A 23,424-nucleotide genomic window follows, 5' to 3' on the forward strand; every position below is an offset into this window, starting at 1 on the left:
ATTTGCTGTGCTAATATGTATATTTTTAATAATTATAGATTCAATATGATCAGCAAGGCATTTTGATCATGTCATTTTATAGCATCTTTTAGTAGATTAGAACATGAAATAGGCTTATTATAAAATGCTGGAAATGAGGAGAAAAAATAACCAAATGAGAATAGTTCACAGATTGGTAAAAGGTATACAATTATTTGATTCTCCACTTCTAAACATTTTTAGCATAAGAATTCCAAAAGTGTTTTTTTCTCTCTCTCTCTCTCTCAAAATCTTTATAAGATTTGTTTATTAAAAATTATATAAACTAATATATAATTTTCACAATTTGTATGCCATTGAGGTTATGAAATTTTAAGGTACACTATATTGTGCAATGCCAATTATTAATCTCTAAATGTATTTCCAAAATAATGCTGGAAATGAGGAGAAAAAATAACCAAATGAGAATAGTTCACAGATTGGTAAAAGGTATACAATTATTTGATTCTCCACTTCTAAACATTTTTAGCATAAGAATTCCAAAAGTGTTTTTTTCTCTCTCTCTCTCTCTCAAAATCTTTATAAGTTTTGTTTATTAAAAATTATATAAACTAATATATAATTTTCACAATTTGTATGCCATTGAGGTTATGAAATTTTAAGGTACACTATATTGTGCAATGCCAATTATTAATCTCTAAATGTATTTCCAAAATAATGCTGGAAATGAGGAGAAAAAATAACCAAATGAGAATAGTTCACAGATTGGTAAAAGGTATACAATTATTTGATTCTCCACTTCTAAACATTTTTAGCATAAGAATTCCAAAAGTGTTTTTTTTTCTCTCTCTCTCTCTCAAAATCTTTATAAGTTTTGTTTATTAAAAATTATATAAACTAATATATAATTTTCACAATTTGTATGCCATTGAGGTTATGAAATTTTAAGGTACACTATATTGTGCAATGCCAATTATTAATCTCTAAATGTATTTCCAAAATAACAAAGTTATTTCATTAAACAAATTATGAAAGATTTTGAGATTAAATTATGGATCACAGCCATACAATATACAAATTGTATTTAATTGCAACAGATTGCAATACAAAATTGATTTAATAAGGAATACATACACAATCAACAAAGCTGATGCCTAATTCTATTAAATGAAGAATTTGTAAATGAACAGTGACATTTTTAGCAAACATTAAACTTTACTCATTTTTTTAGAAATGATATTTATCTCATTTTTTCATCTTTAAATTCCAAGTGAATTTTGTCTTAAAATAAAAGGCCTGTGTTAAACCAAAATTATGATTTCCATCTATAATTATAAATTGATATTCAAAAGATCAATGGATTAAACTATAGTTCATGAAAATGCCAATGCAACAAAAGTGCATTTAAACAAAAAACATACACACGCAAAAAAAGTTCACATTTTTTTCAGATCTACAAATACAAGAAAAACACTCTCTTTTTGGTTGGCTTTCAAGACGAATTAAAATGAAATTTTATTTAAACAAATTGACAAATTTTCACAGGAAGACAGCAATGATTTTTATTTTAAAATAAATATGGAGCAATTACTGGTGTTATACAGCACAGTGAAAAAAAAGAAAAAAGAAAAGGTCTGCATCCATAAGATCAGATCATGTTTTTACAATTTTGATAAATTTGAAAGCTATATACAACAAAAATTGGAATTATATTTATACACATAAAAATTTCAATTAAAAAAAATCTATTCTTATGCTGGAGATGATTCATGAGGTTTTATGGGTAATAAAGATCCAAATAGAACATGTTGAATCACTGGGAATTTTCCAAGTACCTAAAACAAGACATAACAAATAATTAAATATGTATTTAAACATTAAGGCTTTCTGAAACAGAATTAACAATTTATACATAAAATTATTTTTTAACATTTCACAGTATAAAAAGATTTGAACATTAGTTGAAGAATAACTATTATTAAGAAATATGAGTTGAACAGGATAGAGTAATTTTAAATGATAATTGAAAATATCAAACTTTCATCATACATTAATATTTCAGCTAACAGAAAGATTTAAAGACAGACTCTCTCTAATCTGACACTCGTTACTTCAACACTTGCACTTGTCTAATGCACTTGCTTAAATATGATGATGTCATTCTTTTCATTTAAGATCTGAATCTTCTCTCTTTCAGTATGTGATGTTCGTTTAGCATGCCCCTAATCAGCACCTTAACATATTTTAGATTGATAGCTCCCTCCTCACATAGAAAAATGTATCATTATATAATTTCTCAATAATGTCCATGTGATTCTTCTGGACATTCCCTATGATCCAACAGGTGTTGAATCTCATATGTGTCAGATTCGACAGTTTACTGTAGTATCAGACCAAATTCACTTTTCAAATAAAGACATTTTAATTCTTTGTAATTAAAATAGCCACTCAGGATTGAAGATTCAGTTATGATTTTTTAAACAAAAAATCAATATGCATTATGAAAATTATCAGCCACAAAAAGTAAGGAAACAAAGTTAGAAAATCTATTACCAATGTTTACATACAATAAAGCACCATTTATATATTTCTCATTTATACAACATTTTAATCACAATCCAAATTTATAAATAACCATTGTAATGACAAAGTTCATTTAAGTGATGCATTATTATCAATGTTGAATCTCTTGAGAGCAAAGATAAGTTTCAAGAAAAGTGTAAATTGTAATATCAAAATCATGAATTAGGAATAATTCATACATGAATTAATGGAAAAATCAAATAGAATATCTGAAGCTAATTTAAAAAATGGTAAAGAAAAATGTGTGAAAGCTATTCACATTCTAAAAAAAATTCAATAGCTTCCAATGAAAAATTCTAAAATTATTTTAATTATTACAACATTAATGAAAAAAACAAAAAAAAAAAAAAACAGAATGGAATTCATAATATTATATTTAGCATGTCAGAAAATAAAAGATTTTTCTTAAGTAAACATTTCTCGCCTGGCATATAAATTACATTAAATAAGAAATATATATATATTTTTCTCAAGTTGTACAATAAAATAATTTTTCACACTTTTATGATAAATTACAGTTTAATTAATGTTTCTAGTTTATGCAGAACTAATATTTCTTTAAAAAGCTTAAAAGTATTACTTTTAAATGTGCCTACATAAAAAATAATAAATTTGTAATAAACAAAATTTCACTTAGATGTTTTTTCATTTACATGTTATTTTATGTCAGCCTTTTGAAAGACTTATAAACTGTGTTTCCCATACATTCATATATTTCCATATATTCATTTGAATGTTTGTATTCTAACTGCATAAGCGCTTTGAATTGGTCGGATTAACTTACCTTGGTTATATTCATGCACCAGAAAAATATTATAAATTTAGGTTAATTTTATTAAAGCTAGATTATCTTTTGTATATAGTAACAATCAATACCATCAACACATGTACATTAATGTTTGACTTATTACAGCAATATTTTGTGATTTCCCCTTCCCTCCTTTCTTTATCCAAACATTTTTTATTGTTTGTAACTATTTTCTTTTTCTAAAACAAAAATTAAAAATTGCTTTTTGTTGACAGTAAGAAAAATTGATGAAAATGCAATGATTCACTACAGAAAAATACATTTTAGAAGTTTTTAATTTCTAATTAATCAGACAAATATGCAATAAAAAAAACTCAAAATACACATAAAAAAATTACTGAAATACAACAACAATGAACAATGCTTTTAATAGCCATACAAAACAAATATGTTTCATATGCTTAAATAACTAACTATCATACCATAAATAACCACTCTAAAACTTTTGGAAAAATTACACACCTCTTTCTTATACATTTTAATTAGGCCAGAATTGACCTTCTCCCAGTTTGGAACAGCACTGATATTCCAAAGCTGATTTGAATGCTCAGAAAATGGACCTGTTTTAACCTAAAACGAAGAACAGTATATATTTTAATAGTTTTTCTGATAAATTAAAATGCATAAAGAATCAAACACTATCAAAATTACTTCTTAGCAATTAATTAAATAAATAAAAGGATATTGCAAAAAATATTTTTACTTTATAAAATAAGAATATCCTTTTTTAATTATTCTAATATATAAATTTAATTCATACATAAATATATTTCAGCTTATAAAAAGACCCTTACTTTCATGCAGTTAAGATTTAGTTGCTATTCAAATTCTGTCATTGCATTTATTATAATACATACTTTTGCTCTTTCAGTAAAATAACTGAACAACAACATTTTATATTATTTGCACATTATGATTCAAACATTTTTTTTTACAAAATATTTAATTATAAATTGAAATAAATTTTGGTTTTAAGGAAATTTTAATGATTTAAATCAAATGTATATCTTAATCTTAGCTTATGCAAAATTAGTAATTTAAAAATGCTTTATTGATTTGAGGTAGGGGGGAGTTCATGAAGAGCTTGAACTCAGGGTTCATAATCTCCAGACATAACAGGTGAATAAAGTAATGGCATGGCAATGCTATTACTTAGTAAGTCATTGTGCAAAATAAATGGAGGATTAATTTATTAGATACCAATTAACTAATAAATCAGACTTAGATACATTTATTTGAATTTTGCTTCACCTTATTATTCATGCAAGGAATAAGAAGTTTTGTATACAAGATGCTCTTATACCTGATTTATAAACTTGATGCACCCCATGAACATAAAATCCTTGGCAAAAGTTGCAGCAATATCTTCATCAGGAAAGGATCTTGGTTCAAGGCGTTTATTTCCTTAAAAATCAGTAATTTTAATAATATAACTATCATTGCAATAAAAGGCAAATGAAAAAAAATTAAAAGCAAAATTTGAATCCAGAAAAAAAAAAGAAAAAAAAAAAAAGAGAAAATTATTTAAGAAAGGTAATTTCTAATTGGAAAGATATAAAAAAGAATGTTAAACAAAAAAAAAATTTATAAATAAGGTTGAAAAAAATTATATTAATTCATATGATTCAATTAAAAAAAATGAAAGTGAAGGTAGTGATGCAAAATCATCCTGTTACTTGACTTTAATTTAATGAAAACTGTGATAATCACATTTATTAAATGATGCAAAAATTACTTCAAGAAACTTGTCATATTTCACCAACATTTCTGCTTAAAAAAAATTATGGTTGTACAAAATTTTTAGGAAACAAAAAAAGTAAAAGATAAAAAAAAAATACTTAAATAAAATAATACATGCATTACCTATAAGCTGAGAGCTTCCCCAAATAAATGGTAAAAACTGATAGTCGTCTAAACTCCAAACTCCATGGCTGCCAGCAGGTTCCATGCGATATGTAACTTGTAATTTCCTCATCAATGCTAAGTATCTAATAAAATCAATCAATCAATGTGCTATGTAGGACAAAATGGAAAGTATACAAATATAATAATAATAATTATTATTATTTATTTATTTATTTGCTACAAAGATAATATTTACCTATCAAAAATATGAAGTACAACTTGATCAGATTCTTCTTGTTTCAGAATACCAAGCTTGAATAAACAACATAAAAGCATTGCAAAAGACATTTCATGACCTAAAATAAAGTTAAACTAAATAAATTTTCAACTTTTTTTATTGCAATTAATATCATTTTCATTAGTCTTGAAATACCTAACACAATAAAATGAATCTTTGTTTTACTTATGATCAAATAATACAACATAGAAATTTTACAAGTTTATTTGTATGCAATTAAAGACAGCATTCACTTATGCAAATAGCACAAATGACTTTCAATTATTTATACAAATATCAATTGGAAATTAAAATAAATGCATCTTATTAAATAAATATACTTGTTTTTTCTTCTTCATCAAAAAATTTAGACTGCAACTTTTGAGATGTTTTGTAATTTGATACAATTAAAAGAAATAAGACAAATTAAAGCATTTTTAAGAATTGTATGAAAATGATAAATTTGAAACACAAGTCAATCATTGCAATTGATAAAAATTCTAATTAACAACTCTTTGATTTTGAATCATACAAATTCCTGTACTTTTAAAATAAAACTATTTTATCAATGTAAAAGTTAAAAAAAAAAAAAAAAACGATACAGTAAATAAGCTGTTAATTTATTTTCGAAATAAACATTATACTGCACTTGAATTTCTTTCTTTTTTTTTTTTCCTATATGGAAGTTAATATTTTATTTTAAGCACATTTCAAAATTTCATTTATATGCAGAAATGTTATTACCAGTTCCATAATCAATTCTTGTAGAGTTTCCAACACTTTCTGTTAAATAAACAGACAGTTCAATAATACTAGGATGTAGATTTTCAGGTAAAACCTTTTTCAAAAGTGATTCCGCTTCCTGAAAAATTACAGAAATAACATCAAAATACAGTTGCAATGCATTACAAAATCATGCAAAAAATTGAATTTCTCATTTCTTTATAAATCTGAACTTTTTTAATCATACTGATCAGAAAAAAGAAAAAGCATCGAATTAAAGTTATATCTTCTTTTATATTGAGAATATACTATACTCGGTACACTTATATAATCAAAGAAAATTAATAAAAGCAAACAGTATAAAATAAAGATTTAAAAAGTTAAGAATCATAAACAAAAAAATTCTTTGAAAATCATATTATCATATTTTTGAAGAAAACTTTTCAGTAAATGCAAATAAAAAAAAAAAAATTGTTTCTTACAAAAAGTAAACAGTATAAAATCAAGATAGAAAAAATTTAAAGATGATAAAAAAAATCTTCTTTGGAAATCATATTTTTAAAAAAAACTTTTCAGCAAATGCAGATAAAAAAAATTTGCTCCTCACATAAAAAAAAAAGAAGCATTATCTGTTAAAATATGAATATACTATTTTATATTGTATTCGTTCCTAAAATTCACTTCAAAAAACTAAACATTTTTATTTTATCAAAACTTAATACAATATATCATCAAAACTATGGTGTAGTTGTAAACAGAACTTCCTAAATCAAATATAAACAAAAATAACACTTTTTATTTAGATATGACACAAAAATGAAAGATTATGGAGCATTTTAATCTGAAATATTAATTTTTCCTACATAACAGGAGAATGGAATTAGGAAATTTAAACAAATTGCAAGATTTCATTAAAAAATTATTTAATTCCGTTCAATTCGTAAGTAGAAAACAGCCAGCAACTAATTATATTGCTTTAGTAAATAATAAAACCATTTTTGATAGGAATAACCAAGAAAATTTGAAGATAATAATATGAGATGATATTTCCTCATTTTGATATAATAGTTTATAAAAAGTTTTTGAAAAGCAGCTAATTCTGTCTAAAAAAAAGCAACTTATCATGCAACTCACAGAAGTCATAATACTGTACAAGATGCAAACATCAAGCATCACAATTTGTTTAAAGGCATATATAAATATAATTATTATGATTCAAAGAACCTAAATGAATTAATACTGCAATTAAAAATATATATTATGAAATACTCTTTATTCTAATGACTCTTTCAGTAGATTGTATATATTTATGATCTGTAATAAGCAAGCATAGTAAAGACTGATATATATTACTTTTGATTTATTTGACTTTGGACTTAATGAAAAAAATTTGCTTGATGTTTTGGTATATTTTCACTTGTCTAATATACAGATGTAAATATTAAAAACAAAATAATAATATAATATGAGTATTAAGTATTTTACATTTACATTATATAGCACAAAAATTAATATTATTCCATTCCAATTAGTTACATTCCAAATTCAAGAAAAACAAAACACACATTTCTTAGTTAAAAATATATATATAAAAAAAAACTTTTATAGTTAAATGCATTTCTAACAGCAAATATTAGGGGAAAGAATCTTCCATAAACATATTAACAATTCTTCATCCTTAAATAAGGTAAGGCAAAAATAATTTTGATACCCTTTATAAATCTCATCATAGATTATGCATTACTTCTATATAAATTTCTAACACTTCAAAATTCAACTTTATTTTTATTTTTCATATATTTTGAAATCACATTTAAGACAACATGTAGTAGCAAAAGGATGGATATGTATATATTTAAAAATATTTGGAACTTTCCTGCAATTTAAAAAAATTACAAAAAGATTTAATAGATGAACAATAGAAATACATAAAAAAAAAATCAGGTTCAGTTTACTTAAAAACTCAATTAGAAATGCATAGAAGAGTAGAGTCTTAAAATAAACCAAATCTAAAATTATTAGAATAAAAAATGCATTTAAATTAATGAAGTTTGCATCAATTACACAATTAAGTCATGTTATTATGACCGTCTATTTAAAAGCTGGAATAACCTCTTCTTGCAACCAACACAGCAAAGATACTGCTAAAGCAGTTAATGCCAATTTGCCTTGATATATTTATAAATAAGGTGTTAATGATAATGCAGTTTAGTCATACAGCATTATAAAAAAATATATTTAATAAGATTGACCAGAATATATATTAAAAATTTCAGCTCAGAAATTTAATATTGCAAGTTCTTGCATTCATGCATAGCTACAACTCTTTCCGGTTGATTATGATAAAGTAGCAGAATAATTTTAAATAGGAATTGTGGTTGAATGCATATTATAATTATGATCTGTGCAATGGAACCGACAGGATCACTTTCGTCTCATCAGAAATTCTTTTTTCATTGCACGTCAATGTGGTGGAATGTAGATTATTATGATCAGTGATCAATGGAGGCAACAGGACTTGTGTTTTCGGGAACATTACTTTAATAATCACATTTCACACTAAACAAATGCAAAGGCGAGACAAGACATTCACACGTGTAGCTTGACAGAACAACATATCATATTCTCATAATAATCGCAATGCACTATGGGATGCATACCTAATCAAGTCTCACCATCTAGTAACTAAAAGAGAAGATAGAGTAATGCAACTGCTACAGAATTATGTTTAACAAGACTGAAATTTAATTAATTGTAAGTATGTTAGGTTATGCTCAGACTAAACTGAGTATACCCTAACATACTTACAATTTTAAATGTCGACCCCTTATTCATATAATAAATATTCAACTGAAGTACATCAAAAACATGCTTTAAGGAAATAAAATCAATTAAAAATAGCTTTAAATAAATAAAGTAAATGTAATATGTTCATGTACTTGAGAATCATGATTAAGTGATGCAAGCATTTTAACAATCAATAATGCGTTATCAGATATAACTTACAAACCAAATACTATAACCAACATGTGTTGGTTATAGTACTGAAAATATTTCTTTCATCATTGAAAATATTTCTAGGTAAAGGTGAGAAATTAACAATGAAACAGATAAAAGAAAATAATTATACACTTATTTAAAAGCAAATTTAAGTCATTTGTTCTATGATTTTATACATTAAACAATACTTCATCAAAGTCATACCTCTTTAAGCTTAGTGTAAAAAGTCCGAAAAGCCTTATTACCAAAGCGTTGTGGTTGTTCAACTGGAGGTATCTCATCAATCCATTTATCCAGTGTTTCTAAAAGTTCTCGGAGCTTAATAACCATCTAAAAAAAATATAATAAAATACTGTAAAATCCAAAAACAGTTCCAAAATGCAAATCTATTTTTTAGGTGATTTATTAAAAAAACATTCAACAATATCTTGAAAGGAATAAATAAACACTCTTATTCATATTTGATTTGCATACTTTCATTTGTAAGTGAAGTTTTATAGGTCAAGGATGATAGAGAATATGAGCACGTAATTTTGTTAGTGATGAATAGATGATAAATGAGGAACATATACATTTGCAAATATTACTACAGTTTATTAATATTTTTAGCAATATTTTTTTTCCTTTACCAGTCCATTAATATAATAACTATAATACAATATTATAAATCAAAGGCAAAAATGAATGGTTCAGACATGTCATAACAGTCATTCTCCATAAATGATGATTAATTAAAACACTTTCCATTAATTATTAAAAATAAAAGGTTAATTGAATAAAATACTAGCATGACAATCCTTCAGATACTAATTATCCGTATGTTCATTTTAATGTTCCCTTTCATAGGATTAATCAATAAGTTTGAAACAAATCACTAAATCAGACATTGAATTATAAATGAATTAAGAACTCAGTAGAGACTTGCAAAGAACTTGTAAAAGCAATTTTTGCATGTGAAGGGAGGAATAAATAATTGAAGTATTTATTATCTTTCTCATTTACAAAACATACTTAATGTTTTGACTTTTCAAAGACGAACAAATAGTAAATAATAAAAAATAGTAAGAAACTAATTTTAAATTTAAAGTAACAATCAAAATTTTAAATAAATATAACTAAAATTAAAAAAATATTTTCATTTCAAAACTGAATTAGATTAACCAAAAAATATAATAATTTTTTTTTAACAATGAGATTACATTTTCTAAAATTCAAACTCTTATAATACCATAAGAAATAACACCATAAACTTTTTAGACAGAGTTTGTATTTCTTTACAAAATAAAATTAACTTACTTCTGATGTCACAGTTACATCCGATATTTTCTTTCCTTTCACTGCCTCATTCATAGCCATAATAAATCCTGTATATTCATGATATGCCTAAAATTGATTACTTAATATTATTCTATGGCTTGAAATAAGATAAAATATAATTGAAAATAGCAGTAATTTGGGTGAAATAATGCTTTTTATATAATGTAAAAAAATATATATATCTTAAAAAAAAGCAATATTTTGCAGAATAATCACAAAAGATTCCTTTAAAAATAAGAGTGGTTAAAAACGTTTTTAAGTCTAGTTAATGGTTTCATTTATTTTTCTGATTTTGGAAATTAGAATAATTTATAAAAATTTTATTATGCAATAAACTTTTTTCAGAAAAAAAACAACTTAAAATTCATTTAAAAAATTAACAACCAAGGCAATAAATATATGATATATTTAACAGTGGAAAAAAAACAACAACTGATAAAATATTCTTTAACAATTTTTAAAAAAAAAACAGCAATAATATTACAGGAAAAAATATAGCCATTAAGAAGTTTAAAGGTAATATCTCTTTCAATTATAGAACAAGAATATGATAAAAATAAAAGCAAATACAATCATGATCAATATCACTCAGAACCAAATCCAGAGAGGTGCAGGCAGTGTCATCAAACAGGGCACCAATTTTTAATCATAAATTTGAAAATTCAAGTGTGTTATAAACGCACTCAGAGAAATATTTAATGTAATAATATTGTTAGATTGTTTACACAGCTCTTCATTCTTTGGTCAATTGTAAAAGAATTTAAAACAATATGAATTATAGAATGAAGATATATTCTATAGGTTATAGCAGTTGCATTACTCTGTCTTCACTTTTGGATAATAGATGGCGATGCCTGATTAAGTACGCATTCCATAGTGCATTGCGATTGTAAATATAATGAGATGATATGGTGCTCTGTTAAGGTGTGCACACAATGTCTTGTCTTCATGTTTTGTGTCAAATGTGATCATTAAAGAAATGTTCTTGAAAGCATACATCCTGGAGCTTCCACTACATGGATCATAATGATCTTCATTCTGCCACAAGGTTATTTTTTTCTGATGTATATGGCCTTTAATTTTTAATATTCCAAAAATGGGCCCTGCAGAATAATATGATTTCACCACCTTCTTTACTTTTTTTTTTTTTTTTTGAAACTGTTTCCTTTCACTTGGGTTTAACATTAAGTACGGTGACATAACAGTGCGCCATTTTTAATCCCTTATGATTTTTTTTTTTCCTTTTTCTTCTATTGTACACTGAAAAAATATTACTAGTGCACTTTGACTATTAATGAAAGTTAAGAATATTCACTAATATGCAATGTATAAAAGATTGGGGGGGGACTAGTCTTTATTAATGGATAATACACTTAAATTAGCTATAATAAGAGACAGTTTTAATATATGAAATCTACATTTTGCTTTTAAGTTTGAGAAAATTTATATTTATTAATCATAAAGTAATCTTTTTTAGTAAAACAGGTCTTTGTATACAAAATATTCAAACAGCAAACATATAATGAAGCATTTAGAAAATTAATCAATATTTTATCTAGAAAGTGTAGGCATGATTATCATTAATAAGTTAATTTTATCATAATTACCAAAAATATCCTTTACACAAGATTTTATGCAAATTCAACACAGAAATATTTCATTCCAAGAAGTAACAGGAAAGGTTTTTTTTTAGATGCATGAACCTTATTGGTTTTTCTTTCTTTAGTTTGACAATTGTTGTTATTTATAATTAACCCTTAAGAGTCATAAGTCACCTCTCAGGTGACAATAGCACTTTTTATAAAAATCTAAGATACAGTACAGGTTAATGGTATAAGTCATTTTTATGACTCAAGGAGCAGTCAAATTGTGCATGAGTAGAATATACTTATAGAATATACTTTATGAACCATATACTTATGAATATGCTTATACTTAGAACCATATACTTTATGTTAGTAGAAAAGTTTAATATTTAGCAGCATCATGTTCTCTATTAAATGCATATTTGCATACTGTTGAGATAGTAAAAAACATATTACAAAATTTCTTAAATTGCAAAACTGCATATTACTGCTTAAAATTTTGTGATAAGGAGCTTTTTAAGAAGTTTTTTTTTTTTTTAATTTTAAAAATATAATCTAGTTATTAAATATATAATAAGAATAATTATAATCATTTTGTATCTATGGGCTTGTTTTTATATTCTAAGGAATCATGAAGCTGCTAATAAAAAAATGTACCTTTAACCATTACTCTCATAAATAATACCTTAATTAATTTAAATATTTTCATCATAATTTAATTTATATTATATAAATGTAACTACCTGCTGATATAGTAATTACTTTTAATCAATGGTTAAGTATTTGTGTTTTTCATTAATAAAATTTAGGTGCCAATACTGCACTTACTGAACAATTCACCTTTCATAAGAAATTTTAGAGCTAAAAATTTACGTTTTTACACTACTTTCAATTACAATTTTTTATTTATGGAATAATATATTTTATATATAATTCAAAAATGCATATTTGCTGTCCTTGATATTTAAATATTTTATTGATCATAAAAAGCTATTGAGAATAAAATTTAATAGGAAAAAAATTGGATTTCTTTTTCAAAAGATGCAACTTACATCAGAATTTTCCCATTTTCTCATATCTGCTAAAGAATGTACTCCTTTTACAGGTGTAATAAATTCTGCTGATGCTTCCATCTTAAATCTGTTAAAAATAAAATTATTCAATAAGAGACAGCAGATGGATCTTAACATTTTCAATTTATTACTTCAGACAGAAGAATAAATTTTGCATGAAGAATTTTAATGAAACAATGCATTCATAAGATTATTAAATAAAGCATGCAATAGCTTTTTTAATAACTTGCCAATTTTTAAAAGTATAAATATAAAGTGCAATAATATAGCAAAATTCAATTTAAAATATAATATATTTACTATTAAAAGAAAAGAAATTTACTCTTAGAAAATGAATTTTTAAAAGTAAATTCATTAAAAAAAAAAGTAGGAAGAGAATCTGATTCAAATAGCATTTTATTATAACATTGTTTAATACTATATTAATAATTACTATATTAAAAAAGAATATATTAATAATTCGGAAATTAATCTACATATAATTTTTAAAAAAATGATATTAAGACAACATTTGTAATTATAGTTTATATCAAATGTGCAAAAAATATATAACTTAAAAATCTTTTGATCATAAATTATTTTAAGTTTTAGTTTTACAGTCCGATATTTTCCCTACTTGTATTAAAACTATAACTCTGCGTAATTCCAAATTGGATCATTAATTTATACATTCAGTTCATCATGCATAAAAAAGTTCTTAAGATCCTATGCAATCCCCATAACCAAACGGTACAACGATTTTTCATAATGAAATATGATTAATATAGAGATCATTAAATGAAATTTTATATTTTAAAGCAATCAATCGTACCTCTAGAACGGTATGGAAACGTTCAATCCGAAATATTTTTTAAATAGAAAAAAGGTTAAATAGAAAATCACTGACAGTTTGTAAACAAAAACAAGCTACAAAAGATTCACCGCAATTACAGCTACAGTTATTATTATGAAATATGTGTGGGGGAAAGAATTGAATGTATTCTTAATTTGATTAAAATTATAACATAAAAAGGCTATTAAATATTCTCTAAAACTCTTGTTTTTCTCATTTTTAAAATTATTAATTTATTCTAATTAATTTTCTTTCAGATTATTATAAGAATTTTTTTTAAGCTACTTCATTTCAATTTTTTTCTAAATGCGACCGATTTATGCGACTCCAGACTTCATAATACTTTAAATGGAAGTAAATAATATTATTTGATGCCTCTATTCTTATTAATTACATTTTTATCGCATTGGGGGGGGGGGAATGGATCATTATTTTTCCATGATATAGAGATAGTAAACCAGCCCGGTGCATGTGTTTACAATATTCTGGGTAACCGTAACTGTTCACTTTTCTTCAAATCTCATCAAAATAAATTTCGCCTGCATTTTAATTTGTTTTTCTGTGGCTGCTATCTGAAATTAATTTTAACTTTATAAAAAAAATTGCAAACATGTCTGGCTTACGACAAACAGCTTTGACTTGTAGTGGCCATACAAGACCTGTAGTTGATCTCGCTTTTAGTTCTATTACTTCAGCTGGATATTTTTTAATATCTGCGTGTAAAGGTAAATATTTTTATTAAAATTATATTATATTTTATTGTTTCTGTATTTACTAAATTCATGTAAAATATATCTAATATATTATTATAACTTATCTTTTTTATCTATCTGTGTGCAATTTATAGATATACTTTGTAGTTGCTTAAATTTTGAATAATTTTTAATCTAAATTGTGCAATCGAAACAATTTATATTAATTTTTTCACTATATCAGCTTTAATTGGCATTAAAAACAAATAATGGTAAAAGTTTATAATCGGCTGCCTCTTGATTTTTTTTGGCGATTTTTTTGTGCCAAGATTTTGGTCAGTAACCCAATAGCAACATCAATGAAAACAAAACATTATAGAAACCAGAAGTAATGCTTCATCGCTGAAATTTGTCGCCAATCGAAGGGGCACCCAAATCTATACTAAAACCCAAATAATAATTCTTTCTACAGTAATTCTTTAAATATTCGATTTATATCCTAATAACAGCTGACTTTTTATTTTTTGTTTCTTATGTAAATAAACAAAAAAGCAACTCGAAGTGAATTGTTTCAAAATACGAACTTGAGCACATATGTGATATCATTCGAAGTAAGGCATTTTATTTTGTGTAATTGCGTTTGTTTTATAACTTAATTTTTTGTCAAAATTAAAAATTTACCTTCAAGAACAATTATTGAATTTTCGCAATTCTCATAATTGATTAAAATTGCCAAATATAAAGAATCCACCTTATGTTTTTTGACTAATGGCTCTTGGTGGAATTTTTAAAAAGATATTTTTTTAAATTTTGATTTTGATTATGAAATTTATTGATTAGTTTTAAGTATATATATATATATATTTGGCGATGAAAGATTAAAAAAATTTTGCTGACTAGTTGTTTCATGTATAGTACATATCTCTTTACATTTTGAGCTTCAAAATACTGACACATGGAACAGGCTTGTAGATTTATGAGAAATTCATTAAAGGAATTTTTATGCAATTATATTAAAAGAATGAAAGGAAATTGATTTTACTATTATATTTCTCTTATCGTGACTGTTTTAAATCTAATTTGGAACAAGCTTCCATGTAATTTTAGTTTGTAAATAAAAACATTGCATATTTTTTTTAGATGGCAAACCAATGCTTCGACATGGAGATACTGGTGACTGGATTGGAACATTTACTGGACATAAAGGTGCTGTTTGGGGAGTAGCTTTAAACAAAGATGCTTCTAAAGCAGCATCTGGATCTGCTGACTTTGAAGCCAAGGTAAGTTAAAGTGCATTTTAAACAAAATATATAACATTAATATTTCAGCTTGTAAGAAAGATTTCAACATTTACTTTAAAGCTGGGTGAAAAAATATATAATTAGTCATTTTTAATTTTGTACATTAAAGTAAGATTGTCAGATAATTTAAAATTATTCTGTTTGTAACAATTTAGACCTCAATTTCTGAATTTCTAGTTTTAATTTTATATAAAATAGAGAAGTAAAATGTTGCATAATGCTAATTAACTCCTTAAATGTCTAATTTTATATTCATTTAAGAGAATATATAATATATTTCTTGGAAGGAATAGAAAATGTTGATCAATTATTTTAAGTATAAAAATGTCATGATTGCACCTTTATTAAAAATCATTCCAGAATTTTGATGAAATAAAACATTTACTCAATTTTAATACTACAATTGAAGTACTCTTCTTTTGTTAATATTAAAAAATAATATATTCTTAATGTTATATAATAATGTTCAAAGTTCCAATCAGATATATTTTATTTATTTATTTTCTTAATTTTTTCATTTAAGCTTTGGGATGCCATCACTGGTGAAGAACTGCATACTTTCCCTCATCCTCATATTGTAAAAAGTGTTGATTTCAATTCTGATGATTCCAAACTTCTCACAGCATCCAACGATAAGAAAGTGCGTGTATTCAATCTTCTAAGACCTGAAGAAGGTAAGTTTTGATACTTCCTTCTTCTAATGATAAGAAGAAATATATATATTTCTTTTTGAAATAATTCTACAAATTTCTTTTGATCTTTTTTTTTTTTTTTTTTTTTTTTTTTGCAAATATATATACCAAGTAAATATCTCCTGGATAATTTGTTATTTCTTTATTCAGTCTGAAAATTGTTGAAAACCTACACAAATCACAACATCTATACAAGAATTTTTTTTTTTTCTCATAGTTTATTTTTATGTCTGGTTATTTGATTTGTATGTGATAGATCCACATTGCATGAACTTTTTAAAAATTTAACAATAATGTAAAATAGGATTATTTGGTGCCTCAATTATGCTTTGGAAAATAGCAAAATTTAGTTTAGATATGTTGCATCCTCATCTGCAAATTCTATATCGCTAAATTTGTTTAAACTTAAACAGTTTTATTAAATTATTAGTCACCTTTAGTAATCAGCTGGTTCTGGGAGAATATTTTAATTGAATCCTTTATGCATAACTTGATGTGTACAATTTCCTTAACCAAATATTTTTAAGCATCAACTTATGTTAGGTAATAAAGCTATGTTAATAGCTTAACTCCTGTTTCTTTATTGTGAATATGAACTTTCCTAATAAAGGTGAATCTTATAAGATTATAGTGCTATAAAAAACTTTAGTATCTTGGCAATCTGTTTCAAATTGCATGTTGCCCTTTGTGTAAATTAATGTTACTTTCTAATTCCTAATGTAAATTGCAAGAAAATTAGCAAAATCTTTTTCTGTGCTTTTACCAATAAAAGAAAGTCATTTCTTTGCTTCCACCAATAAAAAAAAAGTATCAAATTTTCAAAAAAGTGTTATTATTGAATAAACAATTTTTAATGGTGTGAATATTAGTTTTGTGTGATAATATTTCCAGAATTCATGTAGGGAGAAAAAATGCCCTCATAATTTTTGAATTCACATTCTCTGCTTTAAAGAATTTCTGTGCCAAGTTTAATTCTTCAAGATCAAATAATCTGTTTTGTAAATTGCTAACACACACATTCTTTTCGGGGTTTCCATATGTCTAAAAAGCCTAAATATCAAAATCCTTTAAAGAACCCATAAAAAAGCCATTATATTTGTTTCAAAAAATGCCTTTTCTATTCTGAGCCCTTAATTTTCCCTTCACTTGAGCTCCCAAACCTGAAGATTATAAAAATAACTAATTTATCTACAGTATAAAATCTAAAATTCTGACGCAAATTCTGACCTTCATAAAATTTGTATTAATTGTTGAATGTGCAGAAAGTATTTCAGTTTAATTGCAAAGTTAGAAGGAAGGATGGATATTTCTTCAAACTATAAAATTCAAATTTTAAAACTATAGTTATTAAAGTCTGTTAGTATTATCTGATTATTATAAATTGTTTTTTGAGTTAATATGACATTGATAACTGATTGTGGCTCTTTTGTATAATTTACATAGATATTTGTATCAAGATTGATGCAACTCCCCTCCTCAATTTCTTGAACAATTTTTTTAATCAATTTTTATCAAAGATACTAATACCTAATTTTTTTCTTTAATAGCATAATAAAAGACGAATTTACCAGTTATATAAGTTTTCAGTGTGGGTTCAATCTATCCATTATATATATAGATTCTGATCAATATCTCATAAATCAATTTATTTTTTTAGAATTTTTTATTTTTATTTTTTTTCAATGATTGTTTCTTATGATCAATTTGAATCCATTTTAAAAGAATCAGTATTTATGAAATAAAAAAAGCTTAAATAATTATATTGAGTTCCTTATAACTTTTTTAATACAGGATAAAATTTTATTTTTAAAATTTGGATTTGATATAAAAAGGATCCTCTTTGCTTCCTTTAAAATTTTTTGGTCATGCTATGCTTTAATATCAGTGTCAAATGTTGCATTCCTTCATCCAAAGTTATCATTTATTATAATTATTTCTAAAGTTATCGTTTATATAATAAATAAAATAATTTATTGGCAAATAAAAAAGAAATCCTTTAATATACAATTGAAGAAATTGAGCAAATAATGAAATAAATATTGAAATTAAAAAAAAAAAAATTTGTGCTTATCATTTTAAAGAATATAATTTAAAAAAATTTTAATGAAATTTTTGCATTACTGTAAAACAGAAGACATTCTATGCTTAGAAAATTCATGGGTCTTCGTTTACTTGTATTACAAAAGTTTTTTGCAATTTAAAAAGTACTTAATTTTTGCTACAGTTTCTTGCTATGCACTTCTGAAGTATAGCATTTAATGATAATAATTTATTATTACCTTCTGTTATGTTTTACATTATCAATGTACGTATCAATTATCAATGTTACAGTATCAATTATCAAAAATATGTTCAATTTTTAACTTGTATATTTTTTACTATAAAATTATTCTATTTTGGAGGTTGTAAAATATCACTATTAGACCAAAATAATTATGTTTCCCAATAGATTGGTAGTAGATTTATTTGTTAGGGTTTGGTGAAGTTGGAGCCAAATAAACCAAAATGTTTAAATTCTAAAAGTGTTCTGCTACTGATATTACTGAAAATATCCTTGTATTCTATATTCCAGCTACAATTATACATTTATTTCAATTTTACAGCTGGTGAAGTAATGAGTGGACATACTTCTGCTGTAAAAAAGGCACTTTTCTTACATGATGAAAAAATGATTGTTAGTGCTGCTGATGATAAAACAGTGAGGTAAGTTAAACTATTCATTCTCTTACATACAAATTCCTTTTTTAAAAATATTTAATGTTTCTTACAAAAGAAATTAATATTTCAGGTTTGATATACTCCTATTATATTTATTAGGTTTTGGGATTTGACTTCTCTGCAAGATGTAAAAAAGCTAGAATTTGATACCTCTCCGAGCAGCTTAGAATTATCGTCAAATGGTGAAATCTTGGTTATCACACATGGCCATTCTGTTAGCTTTTACAATGTCAAAAAGTAAGTAGCTTTCTTAGAATATCTGTTAGCTGTAGTTTTTGTTAAATGAAAGTTGGAAATTTATTAATTATTTAGAAAACTAGTGTTTATGAAATAAGTCATTTGACTGATTGGTAAATACAGACCTGTTCTTCAAAATAGTGTAGTACCACTTATTATTATTTATTTTTTTACTGCAAAAGGTTATGCAAAGAGTCTTCTATTTGTGCATCTCTTTTATAAATTTCAAAATTTGTACAAATTATTTTTTATATAACATATATTGAATTTACATACCCATCTTACACACACTTACACAATTTTTTTAAAAATTTAATCCAATATTTAAATTCGGTTTTATAATTCTGACTAATCTGTAATATCTTTTTTTGTGATAAATATATTCAATTGTATTTCTTTTGGTTGGGAAAATTATTTTTTGACAGAAATGGATAAAGACATCGAATCATATATGTTTTTATATTCACTAATTTTCACTCACCCCCCCCCTCTTTAAATTACTGATTTATCCAGCAATTAGAAATTCATTTAACCATGAAAACCTGATGTTTTTATTACATTCTCTCTAATGCAGTTTTTCTATTAATATCTGATTTGCATTTTATTTTTTGTTCCTTTTTTTAATGAGTCTTATCAATGAATTGCTAGTATTTCGGTTTTTCTAAAATGTCTAATCTGTCTGTTTGCTAAACACTAAGTTACTATTATTATTATTATTCCCTTTAACATATTACATTAGGCTATGTGTGTGATGATTCCATTAATTAGTGATGGAACCATTAAATAATGATTTTTGAGCTCTCACATAAAATTGCAGGAAGTAATCACTCATTATAAAAGGATATTTTAAAACTTTATTTATGTTTAATCTAAAGTTAATGTACTTCTTTTTATATGAAAATATTAATATATTTTCTTTTCTTTTTTCTAGATTTGAAAAACTGAAAGAATACAATATACCTTCTCAAGTTAATAGTGCCTCACTTCATCCTGATCAGTCTGTTTTTGTATGTGGTGGTGATGATTTTAAAATGTATAAATTTGATTATGAAACAGGAACAGAATTAGGTAATCAAAGTTTTGAATTTATTTCCCTTACACTTTTTATTTTCTGAAATTCTGTGTAGTTTTCTGAGTAGCTCCTTATTTGCTACAAATATTTAACTTCATATCATTTTATTTAAAATAATTTGTATACTGTCTAGGTTCTGATGAATGAAAATTTTTTGTTTGATTCAAAAAAGGAAATCAGAAAGTAGAGTAATGAAAATAATCCAGTGACAATAAAGAAACTTCTTAGAATTTATTTCTTTGAAATACAATATTGTTATCATTTTATTAAAGAATTATAACATTTGAGCTCATCTCATTGCATGTATTTTTTTTTTTTTTTTTTTTTTCTCTAAGAGAACGACTGAAGTATTTTGAAGAAAGAAGTTGAATGAAGGAGAAATAAATCATTTTCAGCTCCAATATTGGAGGGGGGGGGGAATGATTTTTCTATCAGTCTACCTTTAGTGATGATACTTTAACTCATTTTACAGAATTAAACTGGGAAGGGGGAATCCAGCTAATGTGCAATATTTTTACACATTTAGATATCAATATTTATTAGCTTTATAGAAAGCATAATTTTTTGTAACATTATTGTTTGTGACTACTGCCCTTAATTAGATAATATCAACTGAATAAAAAGTAGTGTTTTTCACCTTCTTAGCAGAAAATTGAAATAATTATTTCTTATTTTCAGAATCTTTTAAGGGACACTTTGGACCTGTTCATTGTGTACAGTTTTCACCTGATGGTGAACTCTACGCCAGTGGAAGCGAAGATGGAACATTGCGTCTCTGGCAGACAATTGTAGGAAAAACTTATGGATTATGGAAATGTGTTATGCCCGGTGAATTAAATACAAATGAAGTTATAGATATTGCTGCAGGAGATGCAACAGTTGTTAAAGCTGAAGGATAATTCTTGAGTTTTTGTGCAGATGTGTTTGAAAGAACTCGGGGACCATGCCAAATATGTTTGCAAAGTTTGTCTTCTGTCATTTACATTTTCTGTAAAAAACAAAAAGTAATATTAGAAATGGAGATATTTATTATTTTATTAATTTTGGCATCAAACCTGTGCCAAAAGCTTTTAGCTTTCCATCCAGAAGTGCTGAATAGTTTATGGTGTACCAGAAACTATATTGTAAAGAAAAGTGATGAAGCAAACATTTAAATAAATTTTTTATGGAGTTAATTTGATTTTTGTTTAATTTTTTATATATATTTAAGAAAAATTAACAAATCAAGATTATTTAAATTTTTCCTTTTTGCGATATTTGTTCAAATATAAGAATTTTTATATCTAACCAACTTTGCCACAACTTCATAATTAAAAAATAACTAAAGAAATAAAACATTAATGATGTTTAAAAAAAACTAAAAATAATTATTTTTACTGAAATTTATAAATTTAAAATGATTTTAGTAAATATTTAATACAAATATTGATAAATATGAATAATGGAGCTCTGAAAGTTCCAAATGGTCTACAGCTTAAACAGTTATCTACTTTTAAGGGTAGTAACTAGAGATTTTGCAGCCTCCAGAACAACAGATAATAATGGAGCTCCTGCTGCTAGCAAAATTTAATTTTTCATTTTTTAATAGATCATTCTGTATCCAAAAATTTATTGAGTAACCTAGTGAGTTAAAAAATTTTACCTCTCTCGAGAGACTCGAATTCCCTCAATTTTTGTTACAGCTTTGTATGTTGTTCTTTTAAGTATTTGTTGAATTTACTATTATATTTTGGATTTTGCATAAAGATAAGAAAAATTATAAATAAAACAAAATACTTTTTTTGTATTTTCTTGGAACAGGAAACTTGAAACTTCTGAGTAATTTTTTAAAAAAAAATCGTATTGAGATTTTTCTTTTTGTGATTGAAATCTTTATACAATTAAATAAGGGGATTAAAATGTTTGTGAACTCCTAATTTCATGTAAATTTTTCCTAAGAAAAGTTTGTATGGGCAAATATCTTTTTTTATGTGTTTGAGTATACTTTTATTTCCTATCATTCAGAGAAAATTTTTTAACCTAAATTAGTATTAGAAAAATAATATTGAATATATATGAATTATGTGTTGATAATTTTTTCAAGATAATATTATTAAAAATTTCGTAGTTTCAATAACACGCATCAGATATTGTGTTTAACATAGTTAATAAAAAATTCATGTATTAGTAATTAATTCTTTTTAAAAAAGATGTTTTGAGTAGGTTAATAAAAAGCTTTGCAGATCCAATTAAATTGTTGCACTTTATTTCTTTAATTTCTAAACTAAATATTTAAAAATTGTTTTTTTTAAGAGTATCCTTAAATAACCTATAGACCTTTTCTTAGTGAACACCTATTACTCAAAAAAGAAACTAAGTACAAGATTTGGTAAGTTCTGTCCAAAATCATTTTTATCATTTTTTTTTCTTTCATCATCGTGATTTACAAATAACATGTCAGCCTATAAATATCATTATGCTAAAATGAAGTTTTAGAATAATAGCACAGATTGTGCAATGAACAAATCATAACTTTATATATTCTTACTGCAAATTAACTTTTATATGGATTTAAAATGTGATGTTCCTCTAATTTAGCTAACGTATCAAGAAAATATGTGTCTTCAATAATTTACGAGATCATTTAGTTAAATTATAAAAATGATAATGCACTTAGTATTCGATTTTAATCATTTTATTTCAGATTGTC

At 24.8% G+C, this 23,424-nt stretch overlaps 2 protein-coding genes across 2 annotated transcripts; one reads left to right on the forward strand and one right to left on the reverse strand.

Moving 5' to 3' along the window:
• Nucleotides 1-1,154: 1,154 nt before the first annotated feature.
• Nucleotides 1,155-14,121, reverse strand: LOC129968834 (serine/threonine-protein phosphatase 2A activator-like). Its single transcript, XM_056083111.1, has 10 exons — nt 14,003-14,121; nt 13,171-13,258; nt 10,512-10,598; nt 9,420-9,545; nt 6,237-6,354; nt 5,472-5,571; nt 5,234-5,358; nt 4,674-4,774; nt 3,833-3,940; nt 1,155-1,814 (listed from the first exon to the last, which is right to left on the reverse strand). Exons 2-10 carry the CDS (start codon nt 13,249-13,251, stop codon nt 1,731-1,733), a joined length of 930 nt encoding a protein of 309 aa, XP_055939086.1. The 5' UTR covers nt 13,252-13,258; nt 14,003-14,121; the 3' UTR covers nt 1,155-1,730.
• Nucleotides 14,122-14,522: 401 nt separating this feature from the next.
• On the forward strand, nt 14,523-21,910 carry LOC129968533 (serine-threonine kinase receptor-associated protein-like). Its single transcript, XM_056082520.1, has 7 exons — nt 14,523-14,748; nt 15,856-15,995; nt 16,540-16,690; nt 19,312-19,411; nt 19,526-19,663; nt 20,595-20,731; nt 21,414-21,910. The coding sequence occupies exons 1-7, from the start codon at nt 14,634-14,636 to the stop codon at nt 21,632-21,634; spliced, it is 1,002 nt and encodes a 333-aa protein (XP_055938495.1). The 5' UTR covers nt 14,523-14,633; the 3' UTR covers nt 21,635-21,910.
• The last annotated feature ends 1,514 nt before the right edge of the window (nt 21,911-23,424 follow it).

The sequence above is a fragment of the Argiope bruennichi genome, chromosome 5 (genome assembly GCF_947563725.1).
Source record: "Argiope bruennichi chromosome 5, qqArgBrue1.1, whole genome shotgun sequence".
Classification (NCBI taxonomy): Eukaryota; Metazoa; Arthropoda; class Arachnida; order Araneae; family Araneidae; genus Argiope; species Argiope bruennichi.

Coding starts and splice junctions, on each gene's coding strand:
- LOC129968834 (XM_056083111.1), bottom strand. CDS start 13,251: ATGGAAGCATCAGCAGAATTTATTACACCTGTAAAAGGAGTACATTCT. Junction 9,546..10,511: donor ATGTAACTGTGACATCAGAA/GTAAGTTAATTT, acceptor TATTTTTTTTAG/ATGGTTATTAAGCTCCGAGA. Junction 1,815..3,832: donor TTAAAATGTATAAGAAAGAG/GTGTGTAATTTT, acceptor GTCTTGTTTTAG/GTACTTGGAAAATTCCCAGT.
- LOC129968533 (XM_056082520.1), top strand. CDS start 14,634: ATGTCTGGCTTACGACAAACAGCTTTGACTTGTAGTGGCCATACAAGA. Junction 14,749..15,855: donor TTTAATATCTGCGTGTAAAG/GTAAATATTTTT, acceptor TATTTTTTTTAG/ATGGCAAACCAATGCTTCGA. Junction 15,996..16,539: donor CTGCTGACTTTGAAGCCAAG/GTAAGTTAAAGT, acceptor TTTTCATTTAAG/CTTTGGGATGCCATCACTGG.